Source organism: Neofelis nebulosa, chromosome 18 (assembly GCF_028018385.1).
Source record: "Neofelis nebulosa isolate mNeoNeb1 chromosome 18, mNeoNeb1.pri, whole genome shotgun sequence".
NCBI classification, from domain to species: Eukaryota; Metazoa; Chordata; class Mammalia; order Carnivora; family Felidae; genus Neofelis; species Neofelis nebulosa.
The window spans coordinates 27,799,370-27,815,536 of NC_080799.1; the positions used below are offsets into that span (position 1 = coordinate 27,799,370).

At 44.9% G+C, this 16,167-nt stretch overlaps 1 protein-coding gene across 1 annotated transcript in view; it reads right to left on the reverse strand.

The window, feature by feature from the left end:
- The window catches only part of EEF2K (eukaryotic elongation factor 2 kinase), a 64,674-nt gene that overhangs the window by 36,259 nt on the left and 12,248 nt on the right, over positions 1-16,167 (reverse strand). Inside the window, exon 2 of the mRNA XM_058711970.1 lies at positions 12,269-12,590. Coding sequence (XP_058567953.1) covers positions 12,269-12,514 — 246 coding nt within the window. The 5' untranslated portion in view covers positions 12,515-12,590. The remainder of the gene's footprint in view (positions 1-12,268; positions 12,591-16,167) is intronic.

A 16,167-nucleotide genomic window follows, 5' to 3' on the forward strand; every position in this document is an offset into this window, starting at 1 on the left:
TGGTTTGTGAGTTCGAGCCCCACATTGGGCTCTGCACTGATGGCTCGGAGCTGCTTTACATCCTCTGTCTCCCTCTCTCTCTGCCCCTCCCCCCGCTCTCAAAAATAAATAAGAATTAAAAAAAATTTCCTCCTGGTTAGAGGCTATGGCTCCAACTGAAAAAATAGTCTAGAAAAAAAGTATTTCAGAATTTGAGAACACGTTATTTCACAGGATCAAACGACCTTTTTTTCCAAACCCAGAAAAGAATCACGCCACACCTTGTTGGCAACAGATGGGTTTAGTGCAACTAACTTTTTTTTAAAAGCACAATATAAAAGGTCTTGTACTAAGATCTGTTCCCTGGACTCTGGTTCCTACCCAGGGCTGACTAACTGGGGAACCTCCATTTCCTTGTTTACAAAAGACAATGAAGAATGTTTTGACTCCTAGTGGCCAACTTTTTTCCTGGGGTAGACACATTCTCTTCAGAAATAGCAAGTGGCAGGGTGCCTGGGTGGCTCAGTCAGCTGGGCAACCAACTTCACTCAGATCGTGATCTCACAGATCGTGAGTTCGAGCCCCGCATCGGGCTGTGTGCTGACAGCTCAGAGCCTGGAGCCTGCTTCAGATTCTGTGTCTCCCTCTCTCTCTGCCCCTCCCCCACTCACTTTCTATCTCTCTCCTTCAAGAGTAAATAAACATTAAAAAAACATTTTTTTTTAATTAAAAAAAAAAAAGAAATAGCAAGTGGCTCACTGGGGCACCTGGGTGGCTCAGTTGGTTAAGCCTCCGACTCTTGGTTTCGGCTCAGGTCATGATCTCATGGTTCATGCGTTCAAGCCCCACATCAGGCTCTCTTCTGTTAGCACAGAGCCCGCTTCAGATCCTCTGTTCCCCTCTCCTGCTGCCCCTCCCCCACGCGTGCACAGGCACACTCTCTCTTTCAAAAAAATAAATCTTAAAAAAAAGAAAAGAAATAGGGGCTCACTGAGGTTGTAATGCTCATTACAGTTCAACAGCCCTGTAATGAGCTGCAAATCACCGGTGTACTATTTTATCCATCAGGCTAAGAAAAACAGGTGTTTATGGATACCTGAGGAATGGGTACTCTCAGGCACTGAGGGGGTGGAAGCAGGTACTGCCACCTTTGAGAGGCATCTGTCAGTACCTTCACTGACTTGTGACCCAGCCATGTGGATCACCTACTCTGGTGTGCACAGGTGAGTAACCTAAAGATGGGTCCGTGCTTATAATGCTATATAACGCTCAGGCATTGCCGACAACCTGCCTGTCCACAGGGGGATGATTCCATACACCTGGCAGACTAGAATGCAGCCATTAGGAAGATCAAGGTATTGGGATTGGCTGGCTCAGTCGGAAAAGCATGCAACTCTTGATCTCAGGGGTCGTGGGTTCAAGCTCCATGTTGGGTATAGGAATTACTAAAAAAAAAAAAAACTTAAAAAAAAACAGATTAAGATATTGAATGGACAAACTCTACGACTTATTGTTTAGAAGGTAAAAAGCAAGTTGCTGAATAATGCAAGCAGTATGACACCATTTACTGGTGGAGGAAACCCACAAATCAGCACTATGGATTTTTTTTTTTAAGTTTATTTACTTATTTTGAGAGAGAGAGTGTGCGTGCAGAGGTGCAGAGAGATGGGGAGAGAGAGAATGTCAAGCAGGCTCAGCACTGTCAGCATAGGGCTCCATCCCATGAACCGTGAGATCATGATCTGAGCCAAAATCAAGAGTCAGACGCTTAACCAACTGAGCCAACAAGGCTCCCCAGCATTATGGATTTCTAAGGATGTGTGTGTCTGTACATATACACATAGTGTATCTTTACATAGAAGTGCATAAAAGAGGTCTGAAAAGTGTTTTCTACCAAAATGATAAAAAACAGTTATCTCTGGGGGATAGGTTTACCTATGTTGTTTGCATTTTTTTACTACGAGAATATTAACATATTGAATACCCTTCAGGTATTGCACTTACAAGTCAAAGTTAACAAAGATCACTGGGTTAGGTGATTCTTAAGGCCTTGCCAACTCTAGCATTCTCTAGTTCTAAAGATCCGAAAAAAATAAAATAAAAATAAAATAAAATAAAATAAAATATCCGAATTCAGTTGTTGGTGCAGGATCTTACACAGAATGGGCAGGCCAAGGGGATTTCCTAAAAAGGAAAATATAACCCTGCCTAGAGATCAGAAAAAACTTTGGTTCCTCAAAGACTGAGAGTACAAAATAAAAATAAATATAATCATAATAAAAGTAACAAACAGCAACAACAAATTTCCTGGAATATGCCAGGAGTGGGGCTGGGGTATGTGTTTGCAATTTCTTTGGCACATAGGATGTTATTACTGTTGGTCCTGTTTTTATATTGCTATTCTTATTATCACCCAACACAGCAATCAAGGCCTCTGGATATTACACGAGGAAGCATCTTGAAGCTGCCTAAATCCTCCCTGAAACATCAACTGTTTCTCCCCAAGTGGACATTATAAAATGTCTTTTCCCATGTCCCTTTCTGTAGACTCCAAGAACTGTCTGTATCTCTGTGTCAGCCTGACTCGCCCCTCCTGGTTGGCAGTAAAGGGTTAAGCTACACCCAAGGACATATAAAAGAAGCAGGAAGAATTGGGGAAGTTTTCTTGCTTACTAGGGAAGAGGCCACTTCGCTAGGGAAGTGTTATGTGCCTGTCCCACTCTGAACCACATGCATTTAGAGGTTTCATGCAATTTCCGTGGATCTCAGCACTGGCTATGGCAGCAAAAAACTGGAAACCGTCTAAGTATCCCACAGGAGGAAATGTTTAAAGGAACTGGGGCACATCCAGGCTGCCATGGAGCCATTAAGAAAAAAAGATGAACTAGATCCACATTTACTAATATGGAAAGATATGCACCATCTCTTGTTTGCCAAGAAAAACTGGTTTCTGAAGACATAGATACATAATGCAATAAAAGTCCCTATTTATTTAGTCAAGTCTATATTTATAGTGAAATGCAGAAAAGACTAAAATACACACTAAGACCTTAAGAGCAATTATATCTACACTTTCGCTGTTTTCTGCAAGGAACATGGATTACTTCCATAAGGAATCACACAAGTAACTGCCAAAGAAACATAGCTAAAAGTCCTAAACAAATCTCTCTGTCAAAAGGAATAGTTGCAGCTGGTCTCCCCCGACCAGTCGGATTCAGAGCCAGGGTTAGAGAAGAAAGGATGGGAAGGATGGAAATAATAATCAGCAATGCAGTAACATCCCCGAGGGTGGCATAATGCCCTTGCCCCCTGGAAGCTACCTTCCCAGACAGAATCCCAGCCTGCACCTCATGGCAGTCTTGTGAAGGGCAGCCAGGCAGGTAGGACAGTTCCCTAGTCTACTGGAGAAAAGCCCAAGGCTCCAAGAGCAAGGAGGTAACTTGCCTATAGACCTGCAGCAGCCAGGAACCGGCAGACCCCAAACTCAGACCAAGCCCGTCAAACCCCAAGTTCCTTGCTCTTTTGTAAAAAGGAGAGCCAAACATAGAGTACGACCATGTGACCCAGCAATTCACTCCCAGGAGAAATGAACATGCATCCACACAGCAATTCATGTAGCATTATTTGCAAAAGCCAAAAGGGAGAAACCACCCCAAGGCACGTCAACAGATGAACAAATAAAATGTGGTATGTCCATGCACTGGGTAGTATTCGGCAATAAAAAAATGAGCACTGACGCATGCTTCTACATGCATGAATCTTGAAAACACTGCAATGAGAAGCCAGACACAAGAGACCCCATGTCACAGAATCCTATTTATATGAAAGGTCCAGAAAAGGCAAATCCATAGAGACTGAAAGCAGATTAGTGGTTGCAGGGGTTGGGTGGGATGGGGATGCTTGCGGGTTATGGCTGAGAGATAGATGCGGGGTTTCTTTTCAGGGCTAATGAAAACAGGCTAAAATTGATTGTGGTGATGTGGATGCAAAATTGAATAACTATACTTAAAGCTGCTGAATTGGACATTTTCAATGGTTAAACTGTATGTTATATGAACCATATTTCAATGAAGCTGCTAAAAACATAAAGTAAAATTGAAGAAGGGAGCCCCTGTACCCCAGCACATTTCCATAAAGGATTTGAGCATTTTATATGTGTGTATATATATATATGTATATGTATATATACATATATATATATATATATATTTAATGTTTATTTATTTTCAGAGAGAGAGAGAGCACACAAGCAGGGAGGGGGCAGAGAGAGAGAGAGAGAGAGAGAGAGAGAGAGAGAGAGAGAGAGAATCCCAAGCAGGCTCTACACTGCCAGTGCAGAGCCCAATGCGGGGCTCGAACCCATCAACCATGAGATCATGACCTGAGCTGAAACCAAGAGTCAGACACTTAGCTGACTGAGTCACCCAGGCGCCCTGGATTTGAGCATTTTAGCCCATGCACAGACTTCAGAAAGAAGAGTCCCTGTGGTCAGGCTTGAATCTCCTCAGCCTCATCCTGTTTTTCAGACAGCAGGTCACTGGGTGGCCTCCTGCCCACTGCCATTGTCACCCTCTTTTTCCTTCATCTGCCTAGCAGGCCCTCATCTTGCTAGAAGTCCAAAGCTTTGTGGACACCGGATGCCTAACCTTCCCTGTCTGATTCTGCATTCTCAAAGCAGTGGGCAGAGCCCCAAAATGTTCATCACCTCTGGGTGTGCACAGAGCTTCCTGTGGTCACTAGTCAGGGACAGAAGCCCAAAGCTGCCAGGGTGGGGCTTCCTGGGGCTCAGATGGACAGGGATGCCTCTCTTCCCAGTGAGTCATCAAAGGCTGGCATGTCCGTCTCATTCTGGGGTAATCGCTGCCTCTGACCAAGCTGTTAGAGCCACCCTTGGTGGGCTGAAAAGATGTGTAATCACCAAAGTCCACCAACAAGGGCGTGGGAAGCAGATGTGCCCATACAGCGTGGGGACAGACATTGGTGCAGACTCTTTGAAGGACAGCCGCCAATGTCCAGCTGTGTTCTTAAACATCCACCTCTGGGGATTTATCTGGCAGGTGCACCCTGCTTGGGCACAAGGACATATGCACAAAGATGTTTAAGGAAGAGATGTTTGTAGTAGCAGAAGACTGGAAACGACCTTCCAGTCCATCCATGAGGGACTGACTCAGTATATTATGGGGCTTCCAGACATGATATTCAGCCATTACAAAACAACAAACTAAGCTGCACCATGCTGCCATCACGACAAGCATCAAGTGATTAAGATCTCAGAGCCTCAGGGGCGCCTAGGTGCCTCAGTCGGCTGAATGTCCGACTTAGGCTCAAGTCATGATCTCGCAGTTCGTGAGTTCGAGTCCCACGTCGGGCTCTGTGCTGACAGCTCAGAGCCTGGAGCCTGCTTCAGATTCTGTGTTTCCCTCTCTCTCTACCCCTCCCCTGCTCATGCTCTGTCTCTCCCTCTCTCTCAAAAATAAATAAATATAAAAAAAATTTTTTTTAACAAAAAAAAAGATCTCAGAGCCTCAAGTTTACTGTCTGCAAAACGCCCATCCTTACAGGACTGCCGTGTAGATTAAATGAATAAAGAGTGCAGGGCAGTGCCTGCCCAGCCCAGAGTGGCTGTTATACAAGTACTAGCTGATGCCAGCTCATACGTGCCAATGTGGGAAGACAGCCACAGGAGCGCAAAACAGGTCTGCAGGCAGCTAACAATTCCATAAAAAACGGGGGGGGGGGGAGGGCCATATACATATAGATGTGTATATAGGCAAGGAACATTTCTGGAAGGACATCCCTAAGGGAAGCAGGTGGGAGGCTGACTTTTCACTATTCCACTGATACAGTGTGAATTCTCTTTACCTTGTATACATATTATTTACATATTATAAAATATATGCATTTTATAGTAATTATTTTTTTAGTTTACTTATTTATTCCGAGACAGAGAGCACGAGTGGGGGAAGGGCTGAAAGAGAGGAAGAGAGAGAAAGAATCCCAAATCGATGTGTGGCTCAAAATCACAAACTATGAGATCGTGACCTGAGCCGAAGTCTGACGCTCAACCTACTGAGCCACCCAGCACTGCTGAAATATATGCATTTTAAAGTTTCCTTAGCTATACATACAAGGAGATTTATTACAGCACTGTTTGTAAGCAAAAAAAAGAGCGGGGGGGTGCGGATAATGAAAGTGTCCCCAAGAGGCAGAGTGGCTAAATAAATCCATGAACATCATGTGATGGAACATAATTCACTTAAAAAAAAAAAAGAGGTGATCTATATGTGCTGATATAGACTGATCCCCAAGATACTCCCAGACCAGGAGAACAACTTCTTAAAATCAAATTTCCCACTTTATTAAAAAATTAAAAACACATATGCTTATTCTAGAAAGGGGAGAAATGACAGAGCAGTAGAAAGGAAATACAATCACTCCTAGTATCCAAAGGCAATCCCGGCTGGTGTGTTGATATACTTCCTTCCACACTTTTGTTCTGTGTGTGTATGTGTGTGCATGCATGTGCAAGTGTGTTTTAACAAAGCTATAACTGTACTGTATATTCTGCTATTTAAATTTAACTCCAGAGCAGAAGCACTTTCCCATGTTATAGTAAACTCTATAAATATCCTTGCTTGGCTGCCTGATATTCTATCAACAGGGTGGCCCCCTTAAAGATTCCGCCACCCCCCCACACACCCCCCACACACACCCCTCCGGGGAACTAGGCAGAAGGCAGTGACAGAACTGGACTGTTCACAATACATGCCCGGTACCTGCCAGGGTGGTGCCTCTCTGGAGGAACTCCAGGTGGCCATTTTTGTTGAACAAGCCAGGTTGCCATGTCAACAGTAAACAAAAACACATTAGCTTTGAGGAGCGCCAGCACTAGTGAAGTTTGGAAAACTGAGCTGCTGTCCCCCTCTGAAGCTGCCACAGACCACAGGAACACCACAGAGCCTGCTTTCAGTTACCTAGGACGGTGGGCAACGAAGGGGCACAGTCTTGTCCATAAATGGTCATTCTACCAAGTATAGGGAATGAGAAGTGCAATGAGACACAGTCCCTAGCCTTGGAGGCAGCAGCTGACTCAGAGGATAACAGACACACACAGAGGTCTCCTATGATCCCCAGGGAATGCACAAGAGATAGCCAGGGCAGGGTGTCTTAAACCACACATCCTGAGGGAGCCAGGACAATCATTTTAACAGACCGGATCAACCATCAGTTTAAAGAGGTTTCAGGCTGAGGCATGAAAAGGGAAGCCTATTGCAGGAGCAGGCAGAAGTGTGGGGTGAACAGAGCCCAGAAGGGTCCCTGGGGACCACAAGCACTCCCATCCTCGGTGAGGATTTTGAACTATGCCTCGTAGAAGTTTTACGGAGGGGCTATTTATTACTTTGTTTGTTTGAGGGAGGGGAGGTGATCTGGATGTTTTGCTTTATTTTTCTTCTAAAAACACCTTCTTCTGCACACAAGTAATACATAGGTGTGGTTTAAACATTCCAAGTGTTTGGGGCGCCTGTGTGGCTCAGTCGGTTAAGTTTCTGACTCTTGATTTTGGCTCAGGTAATGATCTTACAGCTCATGGGTTCAAGCCCCGCATTGGGCTCTGTGCTGACAGCGTGGAGCCTGTTGGGGATTCTCTCTCTCTCCCGACTCTCTGCCCCTCCCCCTTGTGCTTGCTTTCTCTCTCTCTCTCTCTCTCTCAAAAATAAATAAACATTAAAAAAAAAGTCCCAAATGTTTAAAAATATATATAACATAAAGTCTCCCATAGTGGCATCCTCTCCCCCAGAGAGAATCACCGTTAACCGTTGGGTGCAAATTCTTCCAGCAGTTTTTGCGATGCAAATACTAAGATGTGTGTATAGTTTTTTGGATAAATGTGAGATCGTATTATATTTCAGCTTGCTTTTTTACGTAGCAGTGTATAAAAATAAAAATAGCTAACATTTTTTGTGCTAATTATAGACCCATTACTATCCCTCTGCTTTTCATGGATTTTCCCTCCAAATATATATATACACATCTTGGCACAGTTTTCAAATCAAATGACATATAAACATCACCTTTGTTTTTTTTTTTGTTTTTTTTTAACGTTTATTTATTTATTTATTTATTTTTTCAACGTTTTTAATTTATTTTTGGGACAGAGAGAGACAGAGCATGAACGGGGGAGGGGCAGAGAGAGAGGGAGACACAGAATCGGAAACAGGCTCCAGGCTCCGAGCTATCAGCCCAGAGCCTGACGCGGGGCTCGAACTCACGGACCACGAGATCGTGACCTGGCTGAAGTCGGACGCTTAACCGACTGCGCCACCCAGGCGCCCCATAACGTTTATTTATTTTTGAGACAGAGAGAGACAGAGCATGAATGGGGGAGGGTCAGAGAGAGGGAGACACAGAATCCGAAACAGGCTCCAGGCTCCGAGCTGTCAGCACAGAGCCCGACGCGGGGCTTGAACTCACGGACGGTGAGATCATGACCTGAGCCGAAGTCGGCCGCTCAACCAACTGAGTCACCCAGGCTCCCCAACATCATCTTTGTTTTAATGTAAATACACTATTCTCTTAGGACCATGGTTTATCATTTAAATAAGCCCCTCTTGATAGACCTCTGAGCTATGTCCATTTTTTTATTACAAACAATACTGCAACATCTTTGAATATGCAAACTTGAACACTTGTACAAATACTTCTATACTGTTTTTTTTTATTTTTTTATTGTTTGAGAGAGAGAGGCAGACAGAGACAGTGCAAGTGGGGGAAGGGCAGAGAGAGAATCCCAAGCAGGCTCTGAACGGTCAGTGCAGAGCCTGAAGCGGGGCTCAAACTCATGAAACTGAAATCATGACCTGAGCCAAAACCAAGAGTCAGATGCTTCTCTGACTGAGCTACCCAGGCGTCCCTCTTCTATACTGGTTCTAAACAGTTTTTTTTTTTTTTTTTTAACGTTTATTTATTTTTGAGACAGAGAGAGACAGAGCATGAACAGGGGAGGGGCAGAGAGAGAGGGAGACACAGAATCCGAAACAGGCTCCAGGCTCTGAGCTGTCAGCACAGAGCCCGACGCGGGGCTCGAACTCACAGACCGCGAGATCATAACCTGAGCTGAAGTCGGCCGCTTAACCGACTGAGCCACCCAGGCGCCCCTTCTATACTGGTTCTAAACTGAAGTGGGTACCCTCCCGTATGGGCTTTGCAAACACATAATGGGAAACATTTTGGATTGTTGTAAGGAACAGGGGGGAAATGCAGCTCTTAGTGGGCAGGGGTCAGACCTGCTGAATAACCTATAATAGAATGGACAGTCCCACCCAACAAAGAATTGTCCTTCCCCCAATGCCAACAGTACCCCAGTGGGAACACTTTGGCTGAGGAAGAGTCTCCAGAGATCGAATTGCCATCTGAGGTATATTTTTTATTTTAAGGACTATTGTCAAGTGGCCCACAGGGGTTGATGTTTTACATAAATACTGTCCTTTATCAAGAGGGCACCCACAGTGAAGTCAGTTGAGTAGTCTCCCACCCGTCCCCCCTGCCCAATTCTGAAGCAAGTACTTACTGTGTGCAGAGCGTGGCCCCAGGTACTGGGGATGAGTGATAAACGCCACAGTGCCCTGCCCTCATGAGGCTCACATCCTAAAGCCACGGACAGACAGACAAACCTCCCGTCTGCGCTTCCTTTATAAAGGCTTTACCATACTACATTTTGTGGTCAGGGACTGGCCGTCTGTGTCTGAGGCCTTTCAGTTCCTGGGCCCTCTCAGTGTCTTCCCAAAAGCCTCAACTGGGCTCATGGGGTCAGCTGCCAGGTCTGTCCCCCAAGGAAGCCACCAGGATCCTCCTTCCCTGAGGCAGTCCCCTCTTGTGCGACACCCTCCCCACCCCTCAATCCCATGCACTGGACAGAAATGACTGAGTCAGAGAGAGAGAATGCCTGACCCAGGCTGGGCCAAACAGATATTTGCCCCTTGCAATTGGGACGGAGAAGGTCAAGTCTGTCTTTGCACATGGCTCCATCTGTAATGAGGGGACACTGGGGCCATAGGGGTCTATCTTCCCACTGTCTAGAATGAGGCAGAGAAGAATAAAGGATAGGGAAAGAGAGACAGGGAGAGACAGTCATGCTATCTCCTGGTTCCTAGACCTGTGCCCTGAGAGACCAGATATTACTTCTCTCCCTGGGTCCCCAGAAATACTCCTGGACTGTTATAATGGATACCCTTCCTCCCTTCAGCTGGCATGAGCTGGTTTCTGATTCACAAGCCCTGAGCCCTGCAGCCCCCGCTGGTTCCCAGATTCCCTCACATGTGGTACAGGATTCCTCAGGGATCTGTGTTTCCTCAAGCCTCCGTGACCCACAGTGAACAGACAGGAGTGCCAGACTGCTCTCCTGCCCTCCCTGTGCTGCCCTCCATGGGGCTGGGTGTGAGTTTCAGAGGCTGGCTCAGTATGGGAAAAGCAGGGCAAGCCTCAGTCCGACCCCTCGGGGGCCCCCAACCTCAGAGGAGACCCACAGGGCTATTTCTGGAGCTGCCTGTCCCACAGAGGCTTAAGCCAGAACTCTGGCCCCGATAGGAAAAAAAAATCCAACTGTCCAAGAACTAGAATTATTATTATTTTTTTTTTTTTAAGAGAGCATGAGCAGGGGGAGAGGGGCAGAGGGAGAGAGAGAATCTTAAGCAGGCTCCATGCTCAGTACAGAGCCTGAGGCGGGGCTCAATCCCATGACCCTGGGATCATGACATGAGCCAAAATCAAGAGTCAGTTTATTCAGCTGACTGAGCCACCCAGGAACCCCTAGAATCATTAATTTTCTAAAAACAGATTAATTTTGAAGTTACAGAAGAATGACTCCAATTCTAAATCCCAAAGTGGTAATTTGCATTTTGCTTATGGTACTAACAGATACCTTCTGTTGGTGGACATTAAATTAAATCAGGATAACATTATTGCATTTAAAATTTTGGGGGGGCGCCTGACTGGCTCAGCTGGGAGAGCATGTGACTCTTGATCGCGGGGTCATGAGTTTGAAATTTTTTTTTAACGTTTATTCGTTTCTGAAAGACAGAGAGAGACAGAGCCCGAGCAGGGGAGGGGCAGAGAGAGAGGGAGACACAGAATCTGAAGCAGGCTCCAGGCTCCAAGCTGTCGGCACAGAGACTGATATGGGGCTCAAACCCACAAACCACGAGATCATGACCTCAGCCGAAGTGGGACGTTATACCGACTGAGCCATCCAGGCACCCCTCTGGGTCATGAGTTTGAGCCCCACATTGGGCATAGAGATTACTAACTAATAAAATGAAATTTTTTTCACCACCAGTTATTATACAAAAGCCCGATGATGTTCATCTTTCCCCTACCCCTTTAGACCAGCTTTGCCCTGGCATGAAGACAAATCCTGAACAAAGTAAGTATGCTTTTCCTCAATCCAGAAGGTTGCCTAACCCCAAGCATGGTTTTTTACAAAATTTTTTATTAAGAGCTTTATTTTAATTCCAGTATAGTTAACATACAGTGTTATATTAAGGGAGTGGCATTTTTTTACTACAACCAACATGAAGAACTACATTTTACATCAGGTCCCTGGACCCACATACACACACATCAGGGATGAAATGCAAATATTTACATGATTAGAGCCTGGCCGACAACAACCAACTGGGTCACCACTTCTACACATGTGAACGTGTGTGAGCATAGGTACCAAAAAATAAGATCTTTACAATTTGCACTGGTCTCCAGGATGTCCTGGTCTATTCTGTTCTGTTGCAATTTTTTAAAAGTTGGTCAAGGTTTTCATGACCCAGCAGTGGGTCCGAAGCAGCTATTTGAAAAACACCTCTCTAGGGGCACCTGGGTGGCTCAGTCGGTTGAGCGTCCGACTTTAGCTCAGGTCATGATCTCATGGTTCGTGAGTTTGAGCCCCGTGTCAGGCTCTGTGCTGACGGCTCAGAGACTGGAGCCTGCTTCGGATTCTGTGTCTCCCTCTCTTTCTGCCCCTCCCCCACTCATATTCTGTCTCTCTCTCTCTCAAAAATAAAGAAACATTAAAAAAAAAAGTTTTTGTTTTTGTTTTTTTTTTTAGAAAAACACCTCTAAAGTAATGAGACTTGTTTTAAGCCAACAAAAACCTCCCAGCTTAACAGCCATATCTGCCAATCTCCAGGGCTCAGAGTGCTGCCCAGGGGATGGAAACACAGAGACGACCCCAATCAGTGACCCCACTTCCCCATCCCGTGCGGCAGGTGGGCCGGGGTGGAGTGGGCGGTCCACTCACCTTAAAGTGGAAGGAGCTTGCAGGGGACCCACTGGAGCCATACTGCTCGCTCTTCGTTAGGTTGCTGTAGTAGTTATTAACTTTGGAATTGACATTCTGGTGTGACCTAGGGTCATCAGTGATGGGGCAGATGAAGTAACTTTCCTCATCGTCGCTGTCTGCCTCGGAATCACCGTCGTGACCAGCCCGGGGGGTCTGGCCGCCATCAACACCTTCCAGGCGAAAAATGAGGTCTTCATCTGCCATCTTCCTGGGATGCCCGTGTTACCCAAGGGGTGGGCGGTACAGCCAGAGTTATAGTGTAAGTGCAGCAGTGTGGGTCCTGCAAAGGGAAGCAAGACAATGGGTGCCGGGGTCCAGGGAGTCAGAACTCGCTGTGCACCTTACTGCGAATGCCCCTGGTGACAAAGAGCTGGCACCCTCCGAGTGAAAACTACAGCTATCTTTTGGGGAGGCACCTGGCAGGCGGCATCTAAGAACATTTTTAATGTACAAACCCGTCGACCCAGTAATTCCACTTCGAAGAACTCTGTGTTTGAAATAAGGCAGGGAAAATAAATGCTTCTTAAGCAACTAGAGCAATCGTTTTAGAACATAAAGTAGATTAAATCATTCCTCTGCTTAACACCCTCCGGGAGCTTCTCTCCCCATTATTAATAAAATGTAAATGGCTGGGGCGCCTGGGTGGCTCAGTCAGCTGAACGTCTGACTATGGCTCAGGTCATGATCTCATGGTTTGTGAGTTCGAGCCCTGCGTCGGGCTCTGTGCTGACAGGTCAGAGCCTGAGCCTGCTTCGGATTCTGTGTCTCCCTCTCTCTCTGCCCCTCCCCTGCTCACGCTCTGTCTCTCCCTCTCTAAACAAACAAACAAACAAACAAACAAACATTTTTTAAAAATTGAAAAAAAACATAAACGGCTTTTAAGGCTACAAGGCCAGCCTTAGTCTGGCCCCTGCCCACTTATCCTCTGGCCTTGGCAGCTCTCCAAGGACCACTGGCTTGCTTTCTGTTTGGTGAACACGGGGAGCCCATTTCTACCCCAGGGCCTTTGTACTTGCTATTCCCTGTGCCTGGAACAATCTTCCCAACCTTCCAACAGTGGGTTCTTTCTCATCAGTTGGATCCTAGCTCAACAGTCGCCTCTCTAGAGAAATATTCTCCAGCCCCTCAATTCAAAGAACTCCTCTCATATACATATCCAGTTACTCCTTAGCACATCTGCTTTATTCTCATCACAGAGATATTCCCAAGCTGAAACCTCCTTTACTTTTTTACTGTCTGTATCCCCAGTGCCTCAAAGAGTACCTGGCAGAGAGTGGGCACTCAATACACGCCCCCAGAATGGTTGTGTGCCCTAAACAATGTTCTCTTTAGCATAATCAGTAACAGCAAAAAAATGGTAACAGCCCACAATGTCCACCAGTGGAAGCATGTCAAATTAATTAGAGTTTTCTATACCATGAACTGCTGTGTGACTGTTAGAAGAAAGGGGAAACTCTAGATACATGCAGACATGCAAAAACAATAAAAAAAAAAAAAAAGTTCAGCAAGATTGTAGGATACAAAAATCAATACTATTGGGGCGCCTGGGTGGCGCAGTCGGTTAAGCGTCCGACTTCAGCCAGGTCACGATCTCGCGGTCCGTGAGTTCGAGCCCCGCGTCGGGCTCTGGGCTGATGGCTCGGAGCCTGGAGCCTGTTTCCGATTCTGTGTCTCCCTCTCTCTCTGCCCCTCCCCCGTTCATGCTCTGTCTCTCTCTGTCCCAAAAATAAATAAAAAACGTTGAAAAAAAAATCAATAGTATTTCTACACATTAGGAATGAAAAATCCAAAAATGAAATTAAGAAAACAAGCTCACCTATTAAGGACTTCAAAAAGAATACTTGGGAATAAATTTAATAAAAGAAGTACATGACTCATACACTGAGAAACACAAAATGTTGAAAGAAATTAAAGACCTAAAAAAATGGGAAGATATTCTGTGTTCACAGATCAGAGGATGATTTAATATTGCTAAGATGCCCATACTCCCCAAATTGATCTATAGACTCAATCCGATCACAATCAAAATCCTAGTGGCTTCTTTGAAGAAATTAACAAATGGGTCCTAAAGTTCACATGGAAATTCAAGGGTCCCAAAATAGCCAAAACAGTCTTGAGAAAAGAGGAACAAAGTTGAAGGAGTCACACTTCCTGAGTTCAAAACTTGCTACAGTAGCTGCGGTAATCAAGACAGTTGGTATTGGTGTAAGGATAGACACAGATCAATGGAATAGATTTGAGAGTCCGGAAATGAGCGCTCACATTTAGAACCATTGATTTTGACAAGGGAGCCAAGACCATTCAATGCAGAAAGAATAATCTTTTCAACAAACGGCGCTGGGACATGTGAATATATGTGGCAAAAGAATGAAATTGACCCCCTTCCTTACACCCATCATAGGAAATAACTAAAAATAGATCAAAGACTTAAATATAAAAGCTAAGACATTACTTAACCCTTAGAAAACAATATGGGAGAAAATCTTGTGATGTGGGTTAGGCAAAGCCTTCTTAGATATGACACCAACAGCACGAGCAACAAAAGAACAGATAAATTAGGCACCATCAATACAAAACATTTGTGGGACGCCTGGGTGGCTCAGTCAGTTGAGTGTCCAACTCTTGATTTTGGCTCAGGTTATGATCTCACAGTTTGTGAGATCGAGCCACGCGTCGGGCTCTGCCCTGAGAGTATGGAGCCTGCTTGGGGTTCTCTCTCCATCTCTCTCTGCTCTTCTCCCACATTCTCTTTCTCTCAAAATAAATATTACACAACTGAACAATAAAATAACAAATAACCCAAATAAAAAATGGGCAAAGGGCTTGAATGAATTTTAACAGACATTACTCTAAACAAGATATACTCGTGACCAATAAGCCCGTGAAAGATGCTCAACATCATTAGCCATTAGGGAAATGCAAGTCAAAGCCACCCACTAGGAGGGATCAATTTTTTAAAACCCAATAAATAACAAATGTTGGCAAGGGTACGGAGAAATTGAAACTCTCATACGCTGTTGGTAGGAATGTAAAATGGTGCAACCACTTTGGAAAATAGTCTGACAGTTCCTCAAAAAGTTAACCACAGAATTACCATATGATCCAGCAATTCCACTTCTGAGTACACGTCCAAGGGAAATGAAAACATTCACATAAAAACTTGTACACATATGTTCATAGAAGTGTTATCTCTAATAGCCAAATGGGGAAACAAACCCAAATGCCCATCAGCTAATGAATGGATAAACAAAATGTGGCGTATCCATACAATGGAATGCTATAATAGTCACAAAAAGGAAGGACTGACACAGGGTGAACCTTAAAAGCATTATGCTAAGTGAGAGAATCTAACCACAAAAGACCATGTATTGAATGAATCCACTTACACGAAATACCCAGAGAAGGCAAATCTATACAGATGGAAAGTACTGAGTGATTGCCTATGGATGGGGGAGGGGAGAGTTGCGGGGGCGGGAAATGGGGAACAATTGCTAACGTGTTTCTTTGGAGTTGGTGAAAATGTTCTAAAACTGTGTCTTGATTGCATGACTGCCAATATATTAAAAACCGTTGAATTGTACTTTACATGGATAGATTATAAGGTTTGAGAATTATATTTTAATAAAGCTAAGGTTAAAAAAAAGTCAGAAAAAACTGTGACACTTATGTTTTTTAAGATTTTACTTTCAAGTAATCTTTACACCCAATGTGGGGTTCCAACTCACAACCCCAAGATCAAGAGTCACATGCTCTACTGACTGAGCCAGCCAGGCACCCCACAAAACTGTCACATTTAAAAAGCAAGTTGAGGGGCGCCTGGGTGGCTCAGTCGGTTGGGCGTCCGACTTCAGATCAGG